The sequence below is a fragment of the Carcharodon carcharias genome, chromosome 11 (assembly GCF_017639515.1).
Source record: "Carcharodon carcharias isolate sCarCar2 chromosome 11, sCarCar2.pri, whole genome shotgun sequence".
Lineage (NCBI taxonomy): Eukaryota > Metazoa > Chordata > Chondrichthyes > Lamniformes > Lamnidae > Carcharodon > Carcharodon carcharias.
The window spans coordinates 74,349,348-74,373,836 of NC_054477.1; the positions used below are offsets into that span (position 1 = coordinate 74,349,348).

At 43.4% G+C, this 24,489-nt stretch overlaps 1 protein-coding gene across 3 annotated transcripts in view; it reads right to left on the minus strand.

Annotated features, from left to right (window-relative positions):
* LOC121284341 (interleukin-1 receptor type 1-like) overlaps positions 1 to 24,489 on the minus strand; it is an 84,898-nt gene that overhangs the window by 54,483 nt on the left and 5,926 nt on the right. For 2 of the 3 annotated variants that reach the window (XM_041199751.1, XM_041199750.1), the window contains exons 2-4: positions 20,942 to 21,020; positions 19,454 to 19,706; positions 7,868 to 8,048 (exon numbers count right to left, since the gene is read on the minus strand). In XM_041199751.1, coding sequence (XP_041055685.1) covers positions 7,868 to 8,048; positions 19,454 to 19,706; positions 20,942 to 21,005 — 498 coding nt within the window. In that variant the 5' untranslated portion in view covers positions 21,006 to 21,020. Of the gene's footprint in view, positions 1 to 7,867; positions 8,049 to 19,453; positions 19,707 to 20,941; positions 21,021 to 21,968; positions 22,027 to 24,489 lie in introns of those variants that run through there. The other variant, XM_041199752.1, reaches the window with a different exon arrangement.

A 24,489-nucleotide genomic window follows, 5' to 3' on the forward strand; every position in this document is an offset into this window, starting at 1 on the left:
TCCTGTTGCCATTCATCTGGAGTTGGATAAGAACAGCACCAAGTTCTGTCACTTCTTGTGGAATAAAATGACTGTGATCTGATCTTTCACCAGCAGATTCATTCCCCCTGGACTTTGAAGATTGTTTGATGGGCTGGACAGGAACTGTGTTGAGTCATGCTAAATGACCAGCCAGTATGGAAACACCAGCACCAGTATCAAGCCTAAAGTGGGTTTTAAACCCTTTAACTTCTAAAGTGACAGACCAGAAGTCTTGTTGATGGTCCTGTACTTCTCACAGGAAGTCTGAGATGGTATTTGTTTATGGTCCCTATTCAGGGTGAGCTGTACACCACATTTATTCTGTTGTTATCTCCCCTTTTTAGAGGCCTTGAAAGAACAGAACTGCTGGAATTGCCCTGCCCTCTCACATCAGAAACACTCTACGCCTCCTGCTGGAAGCTTTTGTTCCAGTTGCTGGCTTTGCGTGTTCTTTCAATGGCAGCAACACTTGGTCAGATTGGAATCACAACCGCTGCTACTATGTTTCATATACTGGCAGTGTGGTGTATCTTATCTAGAGAGACTGTAGCCTGGCTCAGGTAGTTACTTCAAACTGCTTTATTTACACTACGTACAATATATACAAGGTGGACTCATTGAATAAGCACATCTCTCCTAAGTGTTACCTATCCTGTCTGCTGTACAGAGTGTCTAGCACGTCCAGCTGATGTCACTGTTACATCATGGCCTATATCACTCATTACCATTACTAATCTATTAATTCATTACACTACAGTGGTGAGACCCATGGTGTGGTAGTAAAACTTCCAGCCATTAACTATGGCCAGGATTTTCTGGCCCCACTAGCAGCTAGCATTGCCGCAGGCAGGACGGGAAAATTTGGAGTGGCCAAAAGCCACTTTTGGCTGCTCCCCCAAACTTTCCTGTCCCACCCACAATGATGCCCACTGCTGGTGGGATCAGAAAATCCCAGCCTATATTTCTCCACAATTGCTGCCTGACCTGATGAGTTTATCCAACATATCTTGTTTTTATCTCAGCCTTCCAGCATCCTTAGTATTTTTCTGATCTATGCTATACACTGCCAAAGGTTTTACAAAACATTCATTTTGGAATTCCTTCCAATGTTGCAATTAGGTGCTAGAGGTGGCGAGGTGGTGGGGCTTGGTGTTGTGTATGCTAAAATGCTACTATAGATCTAAATTTAATCTTCTAGGGTTACATTCATAGGAAACAGAAGGGCTTAGAAACTTTGATCGGAATTCTGCCAGGGCATTTGAGCCAGTGTGCTAATAAAATACTGGATGGTACAACATTCTAATAATTGTTCCCATTCATTGCAACTCAATTTGTTTCAGCTCATTAGGAATCCATGAGAAATTTGGCTAGTAAATTCCAGGGGTGATTTAAAACTTACCAGCCGAGCAGAAACCGAGTGGCCAATGTCAACAGAACTAGCTGGATAAAGGGATGCCAAACAGGTCACACTGCTAAGAGGTGCTCCAAGCTTTGCCCACATATGCACTTATGTATGGAGATGTGAAAATGCCTCGCATTGGTTAAGGTAGGAGGTTCCACTTTCTTAAGAAAGTTACTCCAGCTGCACCTCCACTCCCTGTCACTTGAACGCATGGTGGATGATTTTCCAGGAGCTTCTCAATTATCACATGCCCTACCTTACATGGTACTGTAAGAGAGAAGTCGTAGCAAGGTGATCAAAATTGTGCAGTGTGGGTGAGCAGGGGAATATATACTGTTCTCTGCTGCCACAACAAAATTCCAAAGGTTGTGTTGCCTGCTTGTGCCAGGGATACAGACAACTTTATTGGCTGAAGAGGAGCTTGGTGGGGAGGAATAGATGGGGAGGATCCAATTGTCATAGTCCATGTAGAAACTGTGAGAGCTCAAGGAGTTATGGTTGAAATTAAAAAGTAGAACTTCACATATAATAATCTCCAGATTGTTACCTGAACCACATGCAAATTGGCAAAGGGATAAACTGATTCAAGGATAAATGCGTAGCTGAAAGAGTAGTATGGGAGGCAGGGGTATTGATTCATGGGGCACTGGCACTAGTACTCAGGAAAAAGGAAGCTGGTCTATTGGAATGAACTGCACTTCAGCTGGGCTACCCTGGCAAACTGATTAACTAGAGTGATATATAGGGCTTTAAACTAATGAAGAAAGTTTGGGAGGATTCAGGTAAGGGTAAATTTAAAAGCAAATATGGAACTGCTGAGGCTGTATAGCAGAGTAGCAACTTGAGTAAAAATAAGCAGAGTGGATCAGGAAAGGGCAAAGAGCTTAATAAAGATAATGGGATAAGAGAGAATAGGGTGACATTAGGACAAAAAGAGTAAAAAAAAAAGGTCAAGGCATCATAAGTGAATGCACAAAGAATTCACATTAAAATAGATGAATTAATAGTTGGAATTGATATTAATGGGTTTGATCTCATAGACATTGTGACGACATGGTTGCAAAATGACCAGGGTTGGAAACAAAATATTTCAGAATACTTAACTATTAGAAGAGATAGGTAAAATGAAAAAGGAGGAGTTGCCCTGATTATAAAGAATAGGACAAAGATAGGAGAAAGAAAGCACCTTAGCTCAGAAAATCAAGATGTAGAATCAGGCTACAACTAAATGGCACAGAAAATGATGGATGAGAATAGTTTATTTGGTATTACATTCACTCTGGGAATCTGAATTGCTGTGGCAACATGTACCATTTAGATTCATGTTCTAGTCTGGAGCTATGGATAGTAATGGTAGAGGCTCCAATGTTCTTCTCATCACATGGATGACCAGAAATCTCTCCCACTCTCACTGTATGACACTGGCACATGTTGGAAGGATTTGCAAGTTGATACACAACCTGTCTGGCTGTGTTATGAACACACCTTCTTTGGTCATCAAGTCCTGGGATGGGTCTTGAACCAGGAGCTTCTGGCTCAGAGACAAGGATACTATCCACTGCACCACAAGACCTCCTCGGAGTAATTTATAGGCCTCCATAAAAGTACTTGTAGTGCAGGGCAGAGTATAAACAGGAAATTAGAGATGCATGTAACAAGGGTAATCTTTTGTGTGTCTTTAATTTTAATTTCAACTGAGCAAAACTAAATTTGCTATAACAGTTTGGGGGACAAACTTATGGATTACATTCAAGGCAGTTCTCTAGATCACTATGTCAAGAAATCAAAGGCTATTTTGGATCCAGCATTATATAATGAGACAAGGTTAATTAAGAAGCTCGTAGTTAAGGAGCCTCTGGGGAAAATGATCAAAATAAAATTGAATTTTCTATTGAGTTTGAAAGCAATTCAGTTAAGCCTGAAACCATTGTCTTAAACATAAACAAAGCAAATTGCATAGTTTTGGGAGGTGAATTGACTAAGGTAGATTGGAAACTAGATTAAAAGATATGGCGGTAGATGAACAAAGGCAAACTTTTAAAGAATTAATTGATAATACACAAGAAATAAAAATCCCATGGGAAAAGTGGTCCAACCATGACTAACACCTGATGCCGAACTGGATACTGTGTTCAGAACATGGAACTCACTGGAGGGTTAGATTAAAGAAAAAGGCTCATGTTGCCAAAGGAGTTATAGGTCTGAAAATTGTCAGGATTTTAAAATTCAGCAAAGGATGAAAGTAAACTTGCTACAGGCATTAAAAAACAGACTGTAAATGTTTCTATAAGTATGTATAGAGGAAGAGTTTAGTAAGAGTAAACATGTGTCTCTTAGAGGCAGACAGAAGAAATTATAATGGGGAATAAAAAAATGTCCAAAACATTAAATAAATATATTGGTGGGAATTTTAATAGAGACTGGCAGGTGGGAGTGCTGGCAATTTCTTGCTACTGACCAGTGTACTAGTCTGTCAGCCTGTTCCTGCTTCTGCCCGATTTCCAGGGAGTGTAGTCAATTAAAATGCCACATGAGGGGGGCCCCCAGTGTGGTTGGAATCTGAAGGTAGAATGGTAGTGGCCTTCCTGCAGCAGGTTAGATGTCCAAAAGTGCAACCCAGTATCCAGTTCAGCATCAGGATTGGGACCTGGGAACTGCAATTTAGCCTATTGTTTTTGTCTTCATGGTAGAAGACACAAAGAACATTCTGGAAGTAGTAGGAATTAAGGTACGAGTGAAAATAAAGAATGTAATAATGAGTATTGGTAAAGAACTAGTACTGGAGAAATTAATGAGACTAAAATTTTTAATTCCTCCCTAGCCACGGGGGAGCTGCCAGAGGACTGGAGAACAGCTAATATGGTTCCGCTATTTAAAAAGGGTTGTAGAGATAAGCCAGGGAACTACAGGCAGTGAGTCCCACGTCAGTGGTAGGGAAACAATTGGAGAAAATTCTGAAGGAGAGAATCAATCTCCACTTGGAGAGGCAAGGTTTGATCAGGGATAGTCAGCATGGCTTTGTCAGAGGGAGGTCATGCCTAACAAATTTGATTGAATTTTTTGAGGAGGTGACCAGGTGTGTAGATGAGGGTAGTGCTGTTGATGTAGTTTATATGGATTTCAGCAAAGCCTTTGACAAGGTCCCACTTGGGAGACTTATAAAGAAGATAAATGCACATGGGATACAGGATAATTTGATAAAGTGGATTCAAAGTTGGCTTAGTTGTAGGAGACAGAGGGTGATGACAGAAGGATGCTTTAGTGACTGGAAGCCAGTGTCATACCACAGGGATCTGTGCTGGGTCCCCTATTATTTGTCATTTATATATAGATGACTATGTGGGGGGTAGGATTAGTAAGTTTGTGGATGACACAAAGATCGGCCGGGTGGTTAACAGTGAGATTGAGTATCTTGGGCTACAGGAAGATATTGACGGGGTGGTCAAATGGGCAGATAAGTGGCAAATGGAATTTAACCCTGAAAAGTGAGAGATGATACACTTTGGAAGGAGTAATTTGACAAGGAAGTACTCAATGAACGACATGACACTAGGAAGATCTGAGGAACAAAGGGACCTTGGTGTGTGTGTCCATAGATTTCTAAAGGCGGAGGGGCATGTCAGTGGGGTGGTGAAAAAGGCATATGGGACACTTGCCTTTATCAGTCGAGGCATAGATTTCAAAAGTAGGGAGGTCATGTTGGAGATGTATAGAACCTTGGTGAGGCCACAGCTGGAGTACTTTGTGCAGTTCTGGTCGCCCCATTATAGGAAGGATGTGAGTGCACTGGAGGGGGTGCAGAGGAGATTCATCAGGATGTTGCCTGGGATGAAACATTTAAGTTATGAAGAGAGGTTGGATAGACTTGGGTTGTTTTTGTTGAAGCAGAAAAGACTAAGGGACGATCTGATCGAGGTGTATAAGATTATGAGGGGCATGGACAGGGTGGATAGGGAGCAGCTGTTCCCCTTAGTTGAAGGGTCAGTCACAAGGGGACATATGTTCAAGGTGAGGGGCAGGAGGTTTAGGGGGGATGTGAGGAAAAGCTTTTTTACCCAGAGGCTGGTGGCGGTCTGGAATGCACTCCCTGGGAGGGTGGTGGAGGCGGGTTGCCTCACATCCTTTAAAAAGTACCTGGATGAGTACTTGGCACGTCATAACATTCAAGGCTATGGGCCAAGTGCTGGTAAATGGGATTAGGTAGGTAGGTCAGGTGTTTCTCACGTGTTGGTACAGACTCGAGAGGCCGAAGGGCCTCTTCTACACTGTATGATTCTGTGATTCTGTGAAAAGCCAACAAATCCACTAGACCTGACGGCCTACACTCTAGGGTATTAAAAGGTGTAGCTGCAAAGACAGTAGATGCATTGGATCTGCCAGAACTCCCTAGATTGTAGAATATGGATAGGAAGGTAGCAAATATAACCCAACTATTCAAGAAAGAGAGAGGGAAAATAGGGAACTATAGGCCAGTTAACCTGACATCAATAATAAGGAAAATGCTAAATTCTATTATTGGGATATGATAACAGAACAATTAGAAAATAAGAATATGATTGTACAAAGTCAACATAGATTTATGAAAAGGAAATCATGTTTGACAAATCTCAAGAATTTTTGAGATTGAAACTAATAGGATGGATAAGGTGAAACTAATGGTTGTATTGTACTTGGATTTTCAAAAAGCATTAATAAGGTATTGAGAGGTGATTACAGACGAAGTTAGAACTCATGGGATTAAGGGAAATACATTAGCACAGAATGAGGATTGGTTAATAGGTAAAAAATAGAGTATGGACAAATGTGTAATTTTCTGGTTGGGAGGCTGTAACTGATGGGGTATCACAAGGGTTAGCGTTTGATCCTCAGCTATTGGCAATCTATTTATAAAAATGAGGAAACCCTTTGAAGAGAGAACTGTGTGTAACTGAGTGCTGATAATGCAAAATTACATGGTAAAGTAAGTCGTAAGGGGGATTTAGACGGGTTGGGTGAGTGGGCAGGAACATGGCAGATGAAATATAAAAAGTGAAGAAATGTGAAGTTTGCCACTTTAGTAGGAAAAATTTAAAAAAATAATATTTTTTAAATGATGAGAGACTGCAAAATGATTGTACATCAATGGATCTGGTGTCCTTGCATACAGATCACAGAAAGTGATGCAGGTTCAGCCTGCTATTAGGAAAGCAAATGGTATGTTAACCTTTATTACAAAGGGATTGGAGTATATGAGTAAAGAAGTCTTACTAGAATTGTATCGGTCATTGGAGGGACCTCATCTGGAGTACTATGAGGGGTTTTGATCTCGCTATTTAAGGAAGAATATATTTGCCCCAGAGAGTGTGCAAAAAAGGTTCACCAGTTCGATATAGCTGTAACTTCCAACTGCAAACTTCCCATTGCAATTACCCTGCACTGTGAACCCAGAAAAAGTTAGAGGAATTAAAGCCACTTCTAGCTTCTAGGCAATTATTGTAGATCCACACCGACCCCCCGCCATGGGACTCCCCCCACCCCCACCCCCACAGGACTTAGTCCACCCCGCACCCCTCTACAGGACTCCCTCTCTCCAACTACAGCCCCCATGGAACTCCCCACCCCCACAGGACTCCCCCCACCTCCTCCCAATCGGGACTCATTCTCTCTCCCCATGGAATGTTTCCCCTCCCCCTATGGGAACTCCCCGCTCCATGGGATTCCCTCCACCACCACCCCCATGAAGGACTACCCCAACCCACCCCCTGAATTCCTTATCCCAGAGAGCTGTAGATGCTCAGTTAATGAGCATATGCAAGTTAGAGATCAATAGATTTTTGGATATTAATGAAATCAAGGGATGTGGAATTGATATTGGTGTTCTTATTAAATGATGGAATAGGCTTAAGAAGCAGGAATGGCCTACACCTGCTCCTATTTTTTATCTTCTTCTGTTTGATTGCAGCCAGCAAGATGCAGACTATTGCAACCCTAATAAATTTAACTGGCAGTGAACGTAAAAGCCACTCTTCTCAGGTTTTAGATCAGCAGAGAGGCAGATACTAAGCTGTGCCATCTTTTGCTGATGTGTTTCAATAATTCTTCAAATCACTAGCAGCAAGTGAACATTAAAAGGTGATTTGCCAAAATCCTCAGCAATGACTTGTTTACTCCCAGTCACCTAGTCAACGTGAGGATAGGGTGTTAGATTAAACTCTATTCGCCAAAATGTTGTGCAGCCTTAGTAATGAGTGCAAGCAGGAAATTTACGTGGCAATTATCCCCTTATCAATCAATATGCTCCAAAACCTTTACCAAGATGGTTCCTTGCACTAAATGTGGGCTAAACTGGCATTTTGGCTTAAGGTCCAATCTAGACCATCTCCTTAACACTTAAGTATCCAGGGAAAATTGCCCACACTACATTTTTTGTTTAATTTTCATAAATACATTGCCTGATAAACATACCTTGAACCATTGCAGAACTGAAAAACTTTGAAAATAGCCTTCTAATTCAGGGCAATAAATATATATAGAACTGGGGGATTCTTTCTGAGGCAGCTCAAGTAAATGCTCATGAAAACACTGGCCATGGGATAGTCGTAGTACTTGTATATGAAAAACAGCCATCACACAGTAAGATGTATTCCTGAAATGAAAATATTGATCACTATTATACATTAAGCAAACTCAAAATCTTGATCACAGTTATAAGACAAATCAACACAGTAACGCTATAAATTTAAATAAATCAGTGTTTTATTCTATTAAACTGTTTATTTGCCTCAAAACATGCCTGTTATTAATTCTCATGAGCTCCTCCCTCAGAGCATCTACATTTAGTATAGGTTATAAATTTCAGCTATATGATGCATACTCAATCCTATTAGTTTAACTGTAGTTTAGACTGGGTAGCTTTGGTGGAAAACAATCCTGAAAAGTTGTCAGTGGAAATACTGAAATGTATGTGTATGAATAAACAAACATTTAATACAAATGGATCATTGTAAATTTGATTAGAATTAAAGGTACATAAAACAGCTGAGGCAGCTTAGCTCTAAATGGAAGGTACGGTTTCATGAAAAATAAAGCTAGGAATAGATAAACAGAACAACTTCCTTGCATTATAAAATTTGCTTTTTAACAGGAAATTCTATTCAAAGAGACAAGCCTTTAACTAGTGGAATTTAGTTAGTGAATTTGAAGGCAGCACCCTGGGGAACAATTACAGAGCAAATTGAACAGGAGCAACTGGAGGTGACATAGAGGATCGTGCACCACCGGAACAGAGTGTCTTTTCAATTTCAGCCAATTCTGCTGAAACCCTAGCTTTTAAAAATTGATACTTTTGGAGTATGATAGATTGTTGAAGTAATTTTGGGACTTAATTGGAAGCTTTCAGTCCACGGCAGTTACTGTGGAGGATTTCACTTTCTGCATGTGTTCTGTTTCTATGCCCAGTCTGTCAGGTGCAGGTGACATCAGTCTTTACGTCTCCATTGCTCATTGCAGCCCACTGGCTTGGTCACGCAATGTCACTTTCAATCTCACTAGGTTAATTAAGTGGATTAGCAGGATGGAGAGGGCCACTGGTAGCAGATGCAGCAATGTCATTGGATCAATGGAGTCTGCTCTAGGAATGCTTAAAGCGCACATTGACACAGAATAGAGGCCATTAGCAAGCCAGAATTGGCAGAGCATGATTGCTGTTGGAGTCTCTCCTAATGGGAACACATCCTCTCCATTCTGCCATTGCTGAGGGCTTCACATGCATCCAGAGAAAGGGCAAAGCTAGGTTGCTCCTCAGCTGGCAACAGGACTATCGCAAGGCTGTGCTATCGTCAAAAGCAAACTCAATCCCAGCTGCCTTTCAGAGGCACACAGCACCCAGGCATCTCACATTGGTACGATCGCTAGGTTGCACTGAGAAGGTGAGGCATAGCATCACAGCACATTCAGACCATTACGAAGTGAGGCAATAGCATAAAGATAATTCAATACATGAAAAATGTTGGCATTAGAGTTGCAGAGTGTGCAGACATTTTAATTTGTATACCTGTGAAAAAGAACAGTAACAAAATTTAAAAAGATATTGGGAGGAATCGTCCTAAGTGAGGTAGCGGCTGGGTAAAACGTTGTTATACCCACCAGTCGCAATGGCTGCTTCTCACGCCATATTGTCTCAAACCTGCCACATTAATTATGCATTCCCAGGAAACACGCTGTTTCCATGGCAGCAAGCTCTCATTCACTCGCCACATCATCACCTCTTCATCACGCCGGGCACCAGATTTAAAGTGCGGCCGCGCGCACTCCTCTCAGTGCTCCCAGCCCACGACTGCTGCAAAGAAGACATGGCCCCGAAAGGCAAAAAGACTGCAGCCCCCAGGTTCAATGACGCATCCCTCCAGCGCCTTTTGGACTCAGTGGAGGCGCGCTGTGACGTCCTCTACCCTGCTCAGACTGCAGGGGGGGCAGCAACCTCACTAATCCGGCTTCGGAAGCATTGGCAGCGGTGGTCAGCACCAATGCCCTGCAAAACAGGACAGTCACCCATTGCTGCAAGAGGATGAATGATCTCCTCCATTCTGCCAGGGTAAGTCACTCTTCTCATCACTCTCAACTCTCACACTCACAAACCCATTACACATCCACAGGGCCCTCACTCACTGTCAGTTCAAGGGTCAACAGAATTCACTCTCATTGATCTCACTACCCACACATGCCAGACATACTTATCATCTGGGCTGACAGGCATCCCGCTTATGCTTTCTCCATCTCTATTCATGCAGGACAAGCTGGTACACAACAACAGGGAGAGGTTGCAGACTGATGGAGGAATGCCTGAAATCAAGGTCCTCATGGACTTTGAAAACAGAGCCATCCAGCTAGTCAGTGACGATCTGGACCGGTGCGGTGCTGACGGTGAGGTTGGCGCTGCTCTACCAATTGAGGACCCAGAAGTGCAACATCCATCAAACAACCATGCTGTGAGTGATGTCTCCTGTTTCACAGGCCACTGTCAAGCACTAATTATCTCTCCTTGTTTCCACAGATACATCTGGGAAATAGCCGACAGAGTCCATGACCCAGGGCCTCCAATCAAGCCCCAAAGAAACCTCTGAAGAGGAATCTGAAGTCTCCCTCCCTGAAGTCCTGTCACAGTGCTCACCCACACCCTCCACCAGTGCAGAGACACACACCTCAGTGGGATCTAGCATTAGAGTAGCCTTGGGGTCACAATCTGGTGAGCACATTGTACTTTCTGATCAACAGCAGGCAGGGGCAGGGACTTCCCAGGTGTCTGGCACTCGGAGGACTGCTGGAGGCCAGAAATTTGCTGAGTCCGAATCAGATGACGAATCTCTGGACTAGGTCATGTCATAGTTGCCGGAGCTGCAAAGGCAAGCTCGGGAACATCAGGAAGGGATGCTCGCTGCACTCCTCAGATTGCAAGGCACAATGGAGGAAGCCATCCGCCTTTAGACTGAAGTGATAGCGAAGGCATGCCAGGACACTGGGTCAAAACTGGAGGGATGGCAGCCACCAAGGAGAACTTGGTCCAGAGTGTCGTTCCTGAACTGCTGCACGGGCTCAACTCCATTGCTGACACCATAATTGGCCTCCAACAGTGTGTACATGAGAGGGGTGTGGGGCAGCTTGATCTCACTCCAGCTACCCCCTTCTCCTCAAGGAGTCAGCCAGGGGCTGTTGGGCACCCACAAGGGGGAGGATCGGCTTGGCTACCCCCTGGGGCCATCCATCCAGGTTACTTCAGGAGTGTCCAGCCCATCCAAATCCTCTCTTCCTGTGACCTCAGCAGCTCCAGCTTCACAGACCAATGAGGGTGCAACTGCCACACAGCAGGAACCCAAAAGCAGGCCAGGGCCCTCCAGGTCTCGACCCTCCAGAGGACGCCCACCAAGGGATCTCAGACAGAGTGTAGCAGTCAGCAGGCTGCCTCCACCTCAGCCTTGGATGGCCGGGGAGCACCGAGACGTAGCAGCAGGTTTAGGAAAGTTAAGGTGGTGTAGTTGCACAGCCTGGGCACAAGTGTTAATCACTTGTACATAATGTTCACCATCATCAATAAACTCCCAAAAGTGTCTCCCTGCCTGCGGCTCCTTGCTCTGATGAGCAATGTTCATGGCGCTTAGATGAGAAACCTTTCTGCACAAGATAAAGGCAAGTGCCTCAGTCCAGGGCATCTTCCCTGTCCTCTGGGCAGCCTTCAGACCAAAGTGATGGTCCAGCCTCCCACTCCCTGGGCACATTACTGATGCCTGCACCTCGGCAGTGCTGGTCATTGCTGCCAGAATGTAGTGGGCAGGCGCCACAGAGTTTAATCATTCTGTGTGTGTGCTCCCAGAGCCTTTAAGGAGGGGCTGGCTCCCATCTCTTCAGCATCTGTGACCTGTGATGCTGTGCTCCTGAAAGGGTCAGATGCTGAAGGCGGACAAAGGATCAGATGCTTTTAATATTTCATGGCTGTGTCGCTATGATATGACCGTGATCACAGAGCGCGGATGAGCTGTCTCTGGCCAGACAGGGGTCAGACATTCTCAGAGGCTATGTGAAGACCTCTTTTTTATATTCATTCATGGAATGTGGGCTTCTCTGGCTGGTACAGCATTTATTGCCCATCCCTAGTTGCCCTCGAGAAGGTGGTGGTGAGCTGTGTTCTTGAAACGCTGCAGTCCACATGGTGTAGGTACATCCACAGTGCTGTTAGGAAGGGAGTTCCAGGATTTTGACCCAGCACAGTGAAGGAACTGCAATAATATTTCAAAGTCAAAATGGCGAGTGACTTGGAGGAGAACTTCTAGGTGGTGGTGTTCCCATCTCTCTGCTACCCTTGTCCTTCCAGGTGGTAGTGGTCATGGGTTTGGAATGTGCTGTCTAAGGAGCCTTGGTAAATTCCTGCAATGCATCTTGTCGATGGGACACACTGCTGCTACTGTGCAGCGGTGATGGAGGGAGTGAATGTTTGTTGATATGGTGCCAATCAAGTGGGCTACTTTGTTCTGGACGGTATCAAGCTTCTTGAGTGTTGTGGGAGCTGCTCTTATCCAGGCAAGTGTAGAGTATTCCATCACACTCCTGACTTGTGCCTTGTAGATGGTGTACAGGCTTCGGGGACTCAGGAGGTGAGTTACTCATCACATGATTTCTAGTCTCTGACCTGGTCTTGTAGCCACAGTATTTATATGGCTAGTCCAGTTCAGTTTCTGGTCAATGGTAATCCCCAGGATCGTGATAGTGGGGGATTCAGTGATGGTAATGCCATTGAGCATCAAAGGGCGATGGCTAGATTCTCTCTTGTTCGAGATGGTCATTGCCTGGCACTTGTGTGGCATGAATGTTACTTGCCACTAGTCAGCCCAAGCCTGCAGATTGTCCAGGTCTTGCTACATTTGGACATGGACTGCTTCAGTACCTGAGGAGTCGCGAATGGTACTGACCATTGCAGAATCATCAGTGAACATCCCCACATCCAACCTTATGATGGAAGGGAGATCATTGATGAAGCAGCTGAAAACGGTTGGGCTGAGGACACTACCCTGAGGAACTCCTGCAGTGATGTCCTCGAGCTAAGATGTCTGACCTCCATCAACCACAGCCATCTTCCTTTGTGCTAGGTATGACTCCAGCCAGTGGAGAGTTTTCCTCCTGATTCCCATTGACTGTAGTTTTGCTAGGGCTCCTTGATGCTACACTTGATCAAATGCTGTCTTAATGTCAAGGACAGTCACTCTCACCTCACCTCAGGAGTTCAGCTCTTTGGTCCATCTTTGAACCAAGGCTGTAATGAGGTCAGAAGCTGAGTGGCCCTGGTGGAACCCAAACTGGGCGTCAGTGAGCAGGTTGTTGCTAAGCAAGTGCCGCTTGATAGCACTGTTGATGACTATTCCATTACTTTACTGATGATTGAGAGTAGACTGATGGGACGGTAATTGGCCGGGTTGGATTTGTCCTGCTTTTTGTGTGCAGGGCATACCTGGCCAGGTAGATACCAGTGTTGTAGCTGTACTGGAACAGCTTGTCCAGGGGCATGGCAAGTTCTGGAGCACAAGTCTTCAGCACTATTGCCAGAATATTGTCAAGGCCCATAGCCTTTGCAGTATCCAGTGCCTTCTGCCATTTCATGATATCACGTGGAGTGAATCAAATTAGATGAAAACTGGCATCTGTGAGGAGGCCAAGATGGATCATCCATTCAGCACTTCTGGCTGAAGATTGAAGCAAATGATTCAGCCTTTCCTTTGAACTAATGTGCTGGGCTCCTGCATCATTGAGAATGGGGATATTTGTGGAGCCTCCTCCTCCAGTAAGTTGCCTAATTGTTCACCACCATTCACGACCGGATGTGGCAGGATTGCAGAGCTTAGATCTGATCCATTGGTTGTCTAATTGCTTAACCCTGTTTGTCACTTGCAGCTTATGCTGTTTGGCATGCAAGTAGTCCTGTGTTATAGCTTCACCAGGTTGACACCTCATTTTTAGGTATGCCTGGTGTTGATCCTGGCATGCCCTCCTGCACTCTTCATTGAATCACGGTTGATCCCCTGGCTTGATGGCAATGGTAGAGTGAGGATATGCCAGGCCATGAGGTTACAGATTGTGTTCAAGTACAATTCTGCTGCTGCTAATGCCCACAGCACCTCATGGATGCCCAGCCTTGAGTTGCTAGATCTGTTCGAAATCTATTCCATTTAGCACAATGGTAGTGCCACACAACATGACGGAAGGTTCCCGCAACGACTGTGCGGTGATCACTCCTACCAATCCTGTCATGGACAGATGCATCTGCGACAGGCAGGTTGGTGAGGATGAGGTTAGGTATGTTTTTCCCCCTTGGTTCCCTCACCACCTGCTGCAGACCCAGTCTAGCAGCTATGTCATTTAGGACTTGGCCAGCTCCGTTAGTAGTGGTGCTACCAAGCCACTCTCAGTGAAGTCCGCCACCCAGAGTACATTCTGCACCCTTGCCACTCTCAGTGCTTCCTCCAAGTGATGTTCAACATGGAGGAGCACTGATTCATCAGCTGAGGGAGGGGGGTACGTGATAATCAACAGGAGGTTTCCTTGCCCATGTTTGACCTGATGCCATGAAACTTCATGGGATCCAGAGTGGATGTTGAGGACTGCCAGGACAACTTACTCCCAACTGTATACTTCTGTGCCACTACTTCTGTTCAGGGATGGTGATGGTGGTGAGACTTTATCTGTAAGGTATGATACCCAAGGAAGACAATGTCAGGCTGTTGCTTGACTAGTCTGCGAGACGGATCTCCCAATTTCGGCACTAGCCCCCAGATATTAGTAAGGAGGACTTTGCAGTGTCGACAGGGCTGAGATTCCCGTCGTCACTTCCAGTGCCTTGGTCAATGCCGGGTGGTCTGTCTGGTTTCATTCCTTTTTTGTGACTTTGTAGCGGTTTGTTACAACTGAGTGGCTTGCTAGGCTATTTCAGAGGGCACTTAAGAGTCAACCACATTGCTGTGGGTCTGCAGTCACATGTAGGTCAGGCCAGGTGAGGACAGCAGATTTCCTCCCTTAAAGGACATCAGTGAACCAGATGGGTTTTTACAACAATCGACAATGGTTCCATGGTCATCGTTAGACTTCTAATTCCAGATTTTTATTAAATTCATCCATCCCTAATTGCCTATATTCTGGGGGCATTTAAGATTCAACCACATTGCTGCTTGGATAATCTCGATCTTAATGACAAAGAAGTCTATGAGCTCCTCACACTTGTACAGTGAAGATGAATGATGCCCCTAAAAGATAAGCAGGATGAGAGGGCAAATGTTGATAATGGTAACTTATTGCAAGGCATGAAGTACACTATTAATGGAAAACATGCAAAGGACAATTATGAGAAAGCGTCTTCCCTCTGTTTTCTGTTGCCTATAAGTGACACCCCTATTTGCTCCTGCAAACAAGGCATTGGCTTTATGCAGAGATACATTGCAGGCTAACTGACATCTCAGTGACACCTTGAAAAAAATGCAAGGCAAAGAACTTAAAGGCAGTTGTCAAACTGGAATCATGCCTGCCTTGTAAGTACACTGCAGATTTCTTTCCCAGAACTTTATGTTTGAATTCCTCTAATCAGGTTGCTGCCACTGCCTCAGTACTGAAATAGTTTTTGTCAAAGTTTTAAATGATATCCTAAGTGACTATGACAAAGATAAACTATCCCACCTCATACTTCTTGACTTGTTTGCAGCCTTTGACACTAGCTGTTGAACACACCCCCCTCCTTCAATGACTCTTCATTGTCGTCCAGCTGGATGGGACTGCTGTCACCTGGTTCCACCCTTAATTATCTAATCCTAGTCAGACTATCACTTGCAACAGCTTCCTATTTCTCATCTGTATGCTGCCCCTTAGTGACATGATCTGAAAGAGCAGTGTTAGTTTCCATATGTATGCTGATGACACACGGCCTAAACTCACCACCACTTATCTTAACTCGTCCACTGTTCCTAAATTATTGGATTGCTTGTCCGACATCCAGTATTGGATGAGCAGAATTTTCCACCAATTAAATATTGAGGAGACCAAAGCCATTGTTTTCAGTTGTTACGACCGGGATGGGAGGAACGCGATTTATCAAGCCCCGCTACTCCGCAGGCCGTACCATTAATTTAAATGTTTAATTTTCTCACCAAAATGGCTAATTGTGTACCCATACCTCTAGTACCCAGAAGAGAAGAGACTCTGACCAGGCTTTTTTCAAAAACACAGAATGAATAATTTATTTAAAAACAAAACTTATTTTAACAAGTTTCAAGTGCTGGTTAACACACAATTGTAATCGGGAAGTATAACTATCTGTCTCTTCCTGAAGAATTCCCCCAGTACACAGACAAACAAAGGACAAACAGATAGAATCTCTCTGCAGAGATGGGCTTTGAAGGATGGGCGTTATAAAACAAAGGATAAAGTCGGCAGAGTCTCGACACTGGTCAACCTGGAGTTCCCTCGTGTGAAGACTGGTCCCAATGGATATCTGGAAGTTCTCACCTCTGCTCTCAGCTTTGCAGGTCCAAATGCAGACTGATTACACTCAAGTGAGGGTTCTCTGGTTACAGGTTGATAGCCACTCACAATTTTAGGCAAGGAAGAGGGAGCCAGTCAAGGTAGCCTCCTCTCCTCAGCTTGTTCTCCAACCACTGCCTTAAAAATAAGCAGGTTCACAACTTAGTTGTTTTCCCTCTCTCCCATGTGATTGCCTGCTGCCTCCCAGCTTCATTAATTAAAGCACTTTGCAGCTCAACACAAAGAAACTAGTCCTTCTCAAGTACCATATTGGTCAGGTGATTTCTTAGAAGAGACCTGCTTGTTTACAGTTCCAAGGTGAATTTATAACCTTTTCAAAAAATCCCAGGTTAGCATCCACATGTCCAGATCATGCTAAATCCTTCCATTTTGTAAAAGAAAACTTCAGCGTTGAGAGATAAGATTCTAACACAGTCCCTACCCAAACTCCATTTCCTGGTTACTGACTCAATCCCTCTCCCTGGCAACTGAAACTAAACCAGACTGTTCACAATCTTGCCTCAATAACATTGCTGACTTTGCCCTTGCCAGCTTAACTATTGCTGAAACCATCCCTCATGCCTTCATTACCTCTCAACTTGACTATTCCAATGCACTCTTGGCCAAGCTCCCACATTCTATCCTCCATAAACTTGAGTTCATTCAAAACTCTGCTGCCCATATCTTAACACACTTCAAGTCCTGTTCACCTATTACTCCTATGCTCTCTGGCCTACATTGGTCCCTGGTCAAGCAACGTTTTGATTTTAAAATTTTCATTCTTGTTTTCAAGTCCGTCCATGCCCTTGTCTCTCGCTATCTCAGTAATGCCTTCCAGCCCAATAAATCTCTAAGAAATCTGCACTTACCTAATTCTGGTCTCTTCAGTATCCCTAATTTTAATTGCTCTGCCATTGGGGGCTGCACCTTTAGTTGCCTAGGCCTCAAATTCTGGAATACCGTCTCTACATCTCTCTGCCTCTCTACCTCACTTTCCTCCTTTAAGACACTCCTCAAAACCTACCTCTTTGACCAAGCATTTGGCCATCTGACCCATATCTCCTAATGTAGCTCAGTGTCATATTTCACTTTATAATGTTTCTGTGAAGCAGCTCGAGATGTTTTATCATGTAAAAGCCACTATAAAAAAATGAGTTTTTCTCCGGCACCCTGCCACCTTGTCACGAATACTCATATGAATCATAACCCCTAAAGGCAGAAATCAGTTAGGCCTAGATACTTGTACTAGAGTATTAATGCTCCCCTTGGCCCACAAAAGCCTTCCCAACGGTTGCATGTCCACCCATACCTACCTCTGGATTACCTCTACCTCTGGCTCAGCTTGGCAGAGAAGGTGCCCACTCTAAACAGTAAGGTGTTGTTGGTAAGCACTGGTAGCTCGCTGAGATTAATTGAATGATGTGCAACCATAAAAACTGTTTTTGCTCTTTTCACTAGTTCCATCAAGTGGCTGGAGGACTTGCTCAATGGAATTAAACACATGGATAATCATCTCAGTAATTCCATGGGCAGAATCGTCTGCTCCCGTTTGCAGCGGATGTCATAGCGAGCGGGAATGGAAAATATCTGGAGATTGCAAAAATCAGTTGCACGTTGTCGTAAAACAAGTTGGCCATTGTTTGCTCTGCCCATCAATGGAGGTCTGCGTTTCCCACCGCCGCATGTCAGGAACCTAATTTCAATACTTTACCATCTCATTATAAATGTTGCTCGCTGGAATCATACCCCCATGCTGGATCATCCAGGCACATCAGCATGATTGCATGTGACGCGTTTCATAACTGTACATAAGCGACATGCACTTGGCGAGCTGCACTTTGCTCATGACTTCAAGGTTCTTTTGCCTACCTTGTTTCGGGCAGCACTCACAGTCATCAGTGCCAGGCTACGCAAGCAGCGCCACATCACTTTTAGGGGACTCATGGGCAGGTCTTTATTTAGCAGCCCAGCCATAAGGCAGGGTTGGCTTTTCAATGGCTGCAGAGCTAGGTCTTGCTTGGGGAAGTGGGGAAATGGCCTCAGGCACAGGAAGAGGCTGCAGGACGAGGGCTATACTGGGGAAGGGGAACATCACAGGGTGTGTGTGGGGACACAAGTTGATCTGTGCAAGTGGCCTCAAGATATTGAGGGCTGAGAAGGCAGTCTCCAAAGGAGATGAGGCCAGATGGACATGTGAGGGTATGTGTGTGAGAATGGGTGGGGATGCCCATTGAATGGGCAGTGAGTGAGATGCCAGTGAATGTGAGATGGCCTGGTGATTGTGTGAGTTTAGAGTGATGAGATGGTTGCCTTACCCTGGCAGCATGGATGAGATCATTCATCCTCTTCCTGCTGTGGATGGCCAACCTCTTCATGCAGCATTGGCACTGACCACCACTGCCACCACCTCCCAACTATGATTGCTGGACCTCCTATGGTCAAAGTGGGGCTTGAGGACATCACGATGGGCCTCCAAAAGACATTCCAGTGACTGGTCACTGAACTCTTCTTGGCTTTCAGGGCCATGTCTTCCCTGGAGCAGTCCTGGGCTGCAAACATTGAGAACTGTGTGTGTGGCTGCTGTTAAGACATGGCAACCAGAGTGAGGAAACGGTGAGGTAACAGTGTGGCGGATGATTCAGAAGCTGTCCACTGGCAAGACAGCGTGTTTCCTGTGGCTGCATAATTAACGAGGCTGGAAGTGGATGATACAATGCAAAAACCCACCATTGCGGCCGACAGGTAAAACACCATTTTTCATGCCCATGACCGAACTTAGTGCAATTCTGGGACGATTCCGCCCTGTTGCTTATGCCTAAGTTAACAGAAGGTGGTCACAAAATTAAAGCACTCAGCTACTATTCTGCAACTTTACTCCATTTTATCAGCACAAGTCATATCAGCTCCATTTAACAACCCAGAATTATGGAACTTTTTTTTTAATCTGGGGTAATTCAACTATTCAGTATCTCTTCATCACTTGAAGTAGAAAGCAAAACTTACCACAAAAAGCAACGGTAACTCCCAGAATCTGTCAGTGATGCAGGTAAAAACCAAAGGTAAAAGCCATTTAAATGAATCTGCTGTCTTTGATCAGTGGTTATATTCTCAACAGAGTTCTTGTCGCATTGAAATGTAAAGGAACCAGCTTCATCTGGGCTCAAAAACTCCATTAAGATTGTTAATTTAAATGCCTCATTTTCAAGAATTGGTATGTTGTTTTCTTCATTTTGAGGATCAAAACAGCCATACAAATCTATAGGAAGAAAACCTCAAATTATTACGATATCCATCATATTCTTCATTTACAGTCAAGTTTAGACTCTCAATGTTGGTTAAAATATATTTGAGTTCCAGGAAGTCAGCTTGCTATAGTTCAGAGAATTAGGCTGAACTAGAAACTCATTAACAATATATTCAAATCCTAATTTCAGCCAGACTCCTTCCACCTGAGTGAATGTAACATTAAATTCTTTAAGATTTAGACACAAGATGTAGCCTAAAATCTCTAACATGGGAGGGGATTACAGCCTGCCACTTTGTCTGGCATTTGCCCCATCCTCAAAAGCTAAGACTGGGGAAGGATGAACACACCTATAGAAGTACAGAAACAGTGTTCCTACCAAACAGAGTAAACAGTTTGTTAAAAGGGCAGCCATCAGGCCTGTTCTTCTGAAGGCGATTAGTTCTTCTGGAATGGGCTGCATATTACCCCTCTCCACTAAATGTCCTACATCAGGTCAACATCAACTTGGATTTTTTATAGCATTTTTAATTAAGTAAAATGTCTCAAGGCACTTCACAGGAGTGTTAGTGAAGAAAATTTGACACTGAATGACAAACTGATCTTAAGACAGGTGTCAAAAAGCTTGGCCAAAGGGGTAGATTTTGAGGAGCATTTAAAAGAGGAATGAGAGATCGGGAGGTGGAGAGATTTATGGAGGGAATTCCAGAATTTGAATGAGATCTACATCAGCTCTCAGCCTGAAACCACTCCAAAATGCCAGAGCAACATGAGTAGAATGGACAGAAAAATCATCTGCACATTCAAATTATTTTTTGTTAAGCTTTAAGTGATTTCAAAATTGGGATCAAAAGAGGGATTGAGTTGCACACATGTATCTTTTCATATCTCAGACGTCAGTTTGAAACGTAACCTACTGGTTGAAAATACATTCAATTTATGAAATGGAATTAGGCCTTTGAGCAAAAAAGGTGTCAACCTCCCAGAAATGCCCGGGTGTCTCCGGAATGGGACATCAATTTTCCAGGGACTGCTGAACCATAACATCATCTCAGAGAAGAGTCTGTGTTTAGTGAAGTCATGTGCCCCCCCATTGCTGCACAGAGCCAGTCACAAACAATCTGAAGGCAATTTTGAGACCACATGATCAGGTTTGGCATGAATTTCTAAATGGAAAATCATTCTTTTTTCTAGCAATATCAATGTCAAATAAATGTAATTAAAATTATCCCCTTTGCTCAATTTACCTGGTTTAGCCACGGTTTGATGGATATGGGCTGCAGCAAGGATGATTGACAATAAAGATGCCATTCAATATCTGTAGAACTTTGAAAAACCATGTGTTAATTATAACTTTCAAAACTTGCAGTACTTTTAAATCATATTGTATATATAAATAATAAAGCTTTGGTAAAGGTACAGATTTTATCGATGTTAAAACAATTTGATTTGCATAGATGGCAAATATATTAACTTCAAATTACACGCGGGATAAAATTTTTTATCTTTTTTGCTTGAGTAAGACCGGATAGTTAATGATTAACAGATTCACAAATAAGCTGTAAAAGTATACACATTTGCATATTTGATCCATACAAATTTCAAAACGATAATTAATCACTTCACAAAGTTCATTTGATTCAATTTTTATTCTATTCCATTAGAGATTATTATAATCATAGAATAGGCTTTGCACTCTGCCTCTGAAATGCTTGTCGCTACTTTCCGGATCTGATTGCACTGACTCCATTAAAAATTCTCTAAGCAGCAAATTCTATGGTTGAGTAATTGCATATCTAAAAGGGAGTTTTGCTGGCCTGTGTTTTTCTGGAATTATGTCCCAGCACAGAAATACATTTTTAATTAGAGGCAAACTAGTCTCTAGGGACAACTGAATAACAGAGGAATTGCATGGATTTAGAAGAGAACTAATTTCGTTCCTTACTTGATGAAGCCAACTGGCACCACTGCAAAAGCAAATCACTATCGTTAGCAGATTCACCATTTCATTGTCATGCAGTCAGTATCTGATTTATACCCTGTCTGCATAAACTGGGATGCTGAAGAAACTCTATTTGCACCAAAGACTGGCGAATGAGAAAATGAGACTCTGCTGGAACAGATTCACTCAATATTCCACTCGATACTCCTTGGGAAGGTATTCTGCTAATGCCAATCCACCCTACCTATCACAGGGGTACATTTTGCATCACACAACCTGGCTCTTATTTTCAAACCACTTCCATGGAGCATTTAAGGCAAATTCACTCTTACCAAAAACCAGTGGATAGGATAGAGCTTGGTATGAAAGATTGTCCAGGGATACAGCAGTCCTGAAGGGCAGAAGTCAAGTTACTGAGGTTTGCACTTGATGACGTAAATCTTTTGCTCTTTTGTTTCATTATGGTAAATTATTTTCCTATCTCACTTATTTCATGGCCTTTCTGAAAATGCCACACCTAGCAGCAGCATATTATGGAAAGTAAGTGAGGAAAAAGACAACCCAAAATGAGTGGGTAGGCACCCCACAAAATGTAATGTAAAAAAATAGATTCAGCAGCCAAAGACTACTGTTGTGGGGTATGGGAGAGAGGTCATGTGTGGGGACATAAACCCCTCCTCTACAGGGCAGTCTGCAACTTTTGCTGCACCTAGGCAAACAGGGGGGCATCTAAGCTTGCAGGTAGGTAGCCTTGTCACACCTCCAACCCTCCTCCAGGAAAATGTCCTGGCACTAAGACAATTCTTTATGCATTAATAAATTTAGTATAATCTGCCAGTTAAACTGATTGTATATTTCATGGTCTCTTTTCTTGCACATACTGTGAATTTCTTAACACCACATCAACTATTAATTTACTTTTTTAACGTGCAATTACTTTTTAGCTATGTAACTGTTTCTTTTATATTAATTAATGTAGACAGTTGTGGTGTAACCCTGTTTGTGGAGTCTGTCTCATGTTGGTAACATAGAACATCGAGGCGAAAGAAGAACTGAGACCAAAGGTATCTGAAGAACTGTACTGAACTGCACTATGGGCTCAAAACACAAAGCATGATGGTCAATTTAGTCAGGTCAAAGCTTTGCCAGAATTAGCAAGTGCTGCAAAATGAATTAAATTGTGCAAGAGAGCTGGCATCGAACTCTGAGAAAGATAGACACCTTTTGTGCTCATTAGAGGTAATAAAGACATCTGTCTGTACCAGCCTGGGGATTGATAACAGTGCAAGTGATAACAAAGAGGAGTCAGGCTGGCTCTATTCCTTCAAGCATGACCTTGTAAGACACCCAGGACATAAGAACAAGGGAAAAGGCATTGATGTAATTAAAAAACAATTAACTGATCTAAAAACAGGTATTAGCTTATATGACACATGGCCATAGCAAAAAAAGGTATCCAGAAAGAGTCCACAAACACATCTTTGCTGCAGAGGGTTAGAGTGATTTGGCCAGTCACAGAAGTCATGCATGGACAATCGGTCAATGGACTGTCCACTGAGATGGACTCCAGCTTGCGGGGAAGCTAAGCAACCAGTACCATCACGAGTATGTACTATTGCTTAGTGGTTTAGTGGTGAAACCTCATCTAAGTTGTTGTGTGCTGTTGTTATCCAGAGTAGAGGTAGTAGAACCTTTAGACCAGGAGTAGGGTCTTACTCTAAGTATTATACCACTGAATATATTTACGTTCCACAGATAGCAATGCAATAGATACAGTAAGTACTGGAAAAACTCAGCAGGTCTGGCAGCATCTGTGGAGAGATAAACAGAGTTAGCGTTTTGAGTCTAACATGATTCTACTTCGGAGTCATATTGGATTCAAAATATGAATTCTGTTTCTCTCTCCACAGATGCTGCCAGACCTTTTCCAGCACTTTCTGTTTTTATTTCAGATCTCTAGCATTGAGTATTTCACTTTTACTTTAGCAATTCAATAGAATTGTTTTACGTGATAGAAAATATTTCGATACTTTGGGACAAATATATATCAAAGTTATACACCAGCCCTGTATCTCCATGAAACTTTAATAAAATAAAATGTTACCCACTTAGGCAAACATTGTGACCCAGTTTGTTGGCACTGTGAAGCTATATGCTAGAGATGTGGGATACAGGTTTGAACTATCAATTCCCAGAGCACTAGCTCCTCCTAATATTACAGATTGATTCTAATCAGTTAACTCAGAACTGCAAATCCTAAATCATATATGCATTGACATTTAGAGGTGCATATCAAATAAAGCGGAACAATTACTATCACAACTCCTCAGATATCAAAACAGTCCTTGATCATAATGGAGATAATATTCAGGTTTGGGCTTATGAGCGTCAAATAACATTCACATCACACAAGTACCAGGCTATGACCATCTCCAACAACAGAGAATCTAACCACCAGCCCAAAACATTCAACAGATTACCATTGTTGAATCCTGCACTATCAAAATCTGGGGTTACCCTTGATCAGAACCTTTGGTTAGCTAGTTATATAAATACTGTGGCAACAAGAGCAGGTTAGCAAGTAGGAATTCTGTGGTGAGTAACTCACACCTGATTCCTCAAAGCCTGTCCATCATCTACAAGGTACAAGTCAGGAGTGTGATGAATTTGCCTGGAAGAGTACAGCTCTAACAACAATCAAGATGCTCAATACCATCCAGGGCCAAACAGCCCACTTGATCAGCACGCTATCCACTACATTAAACATTCATTTCCTCCAACACCAGTGCACAGTGGCAGCAGTGTGTACATCTACATGATACACTGCAGCAACTCGCCAAGGGCTTTTTGACA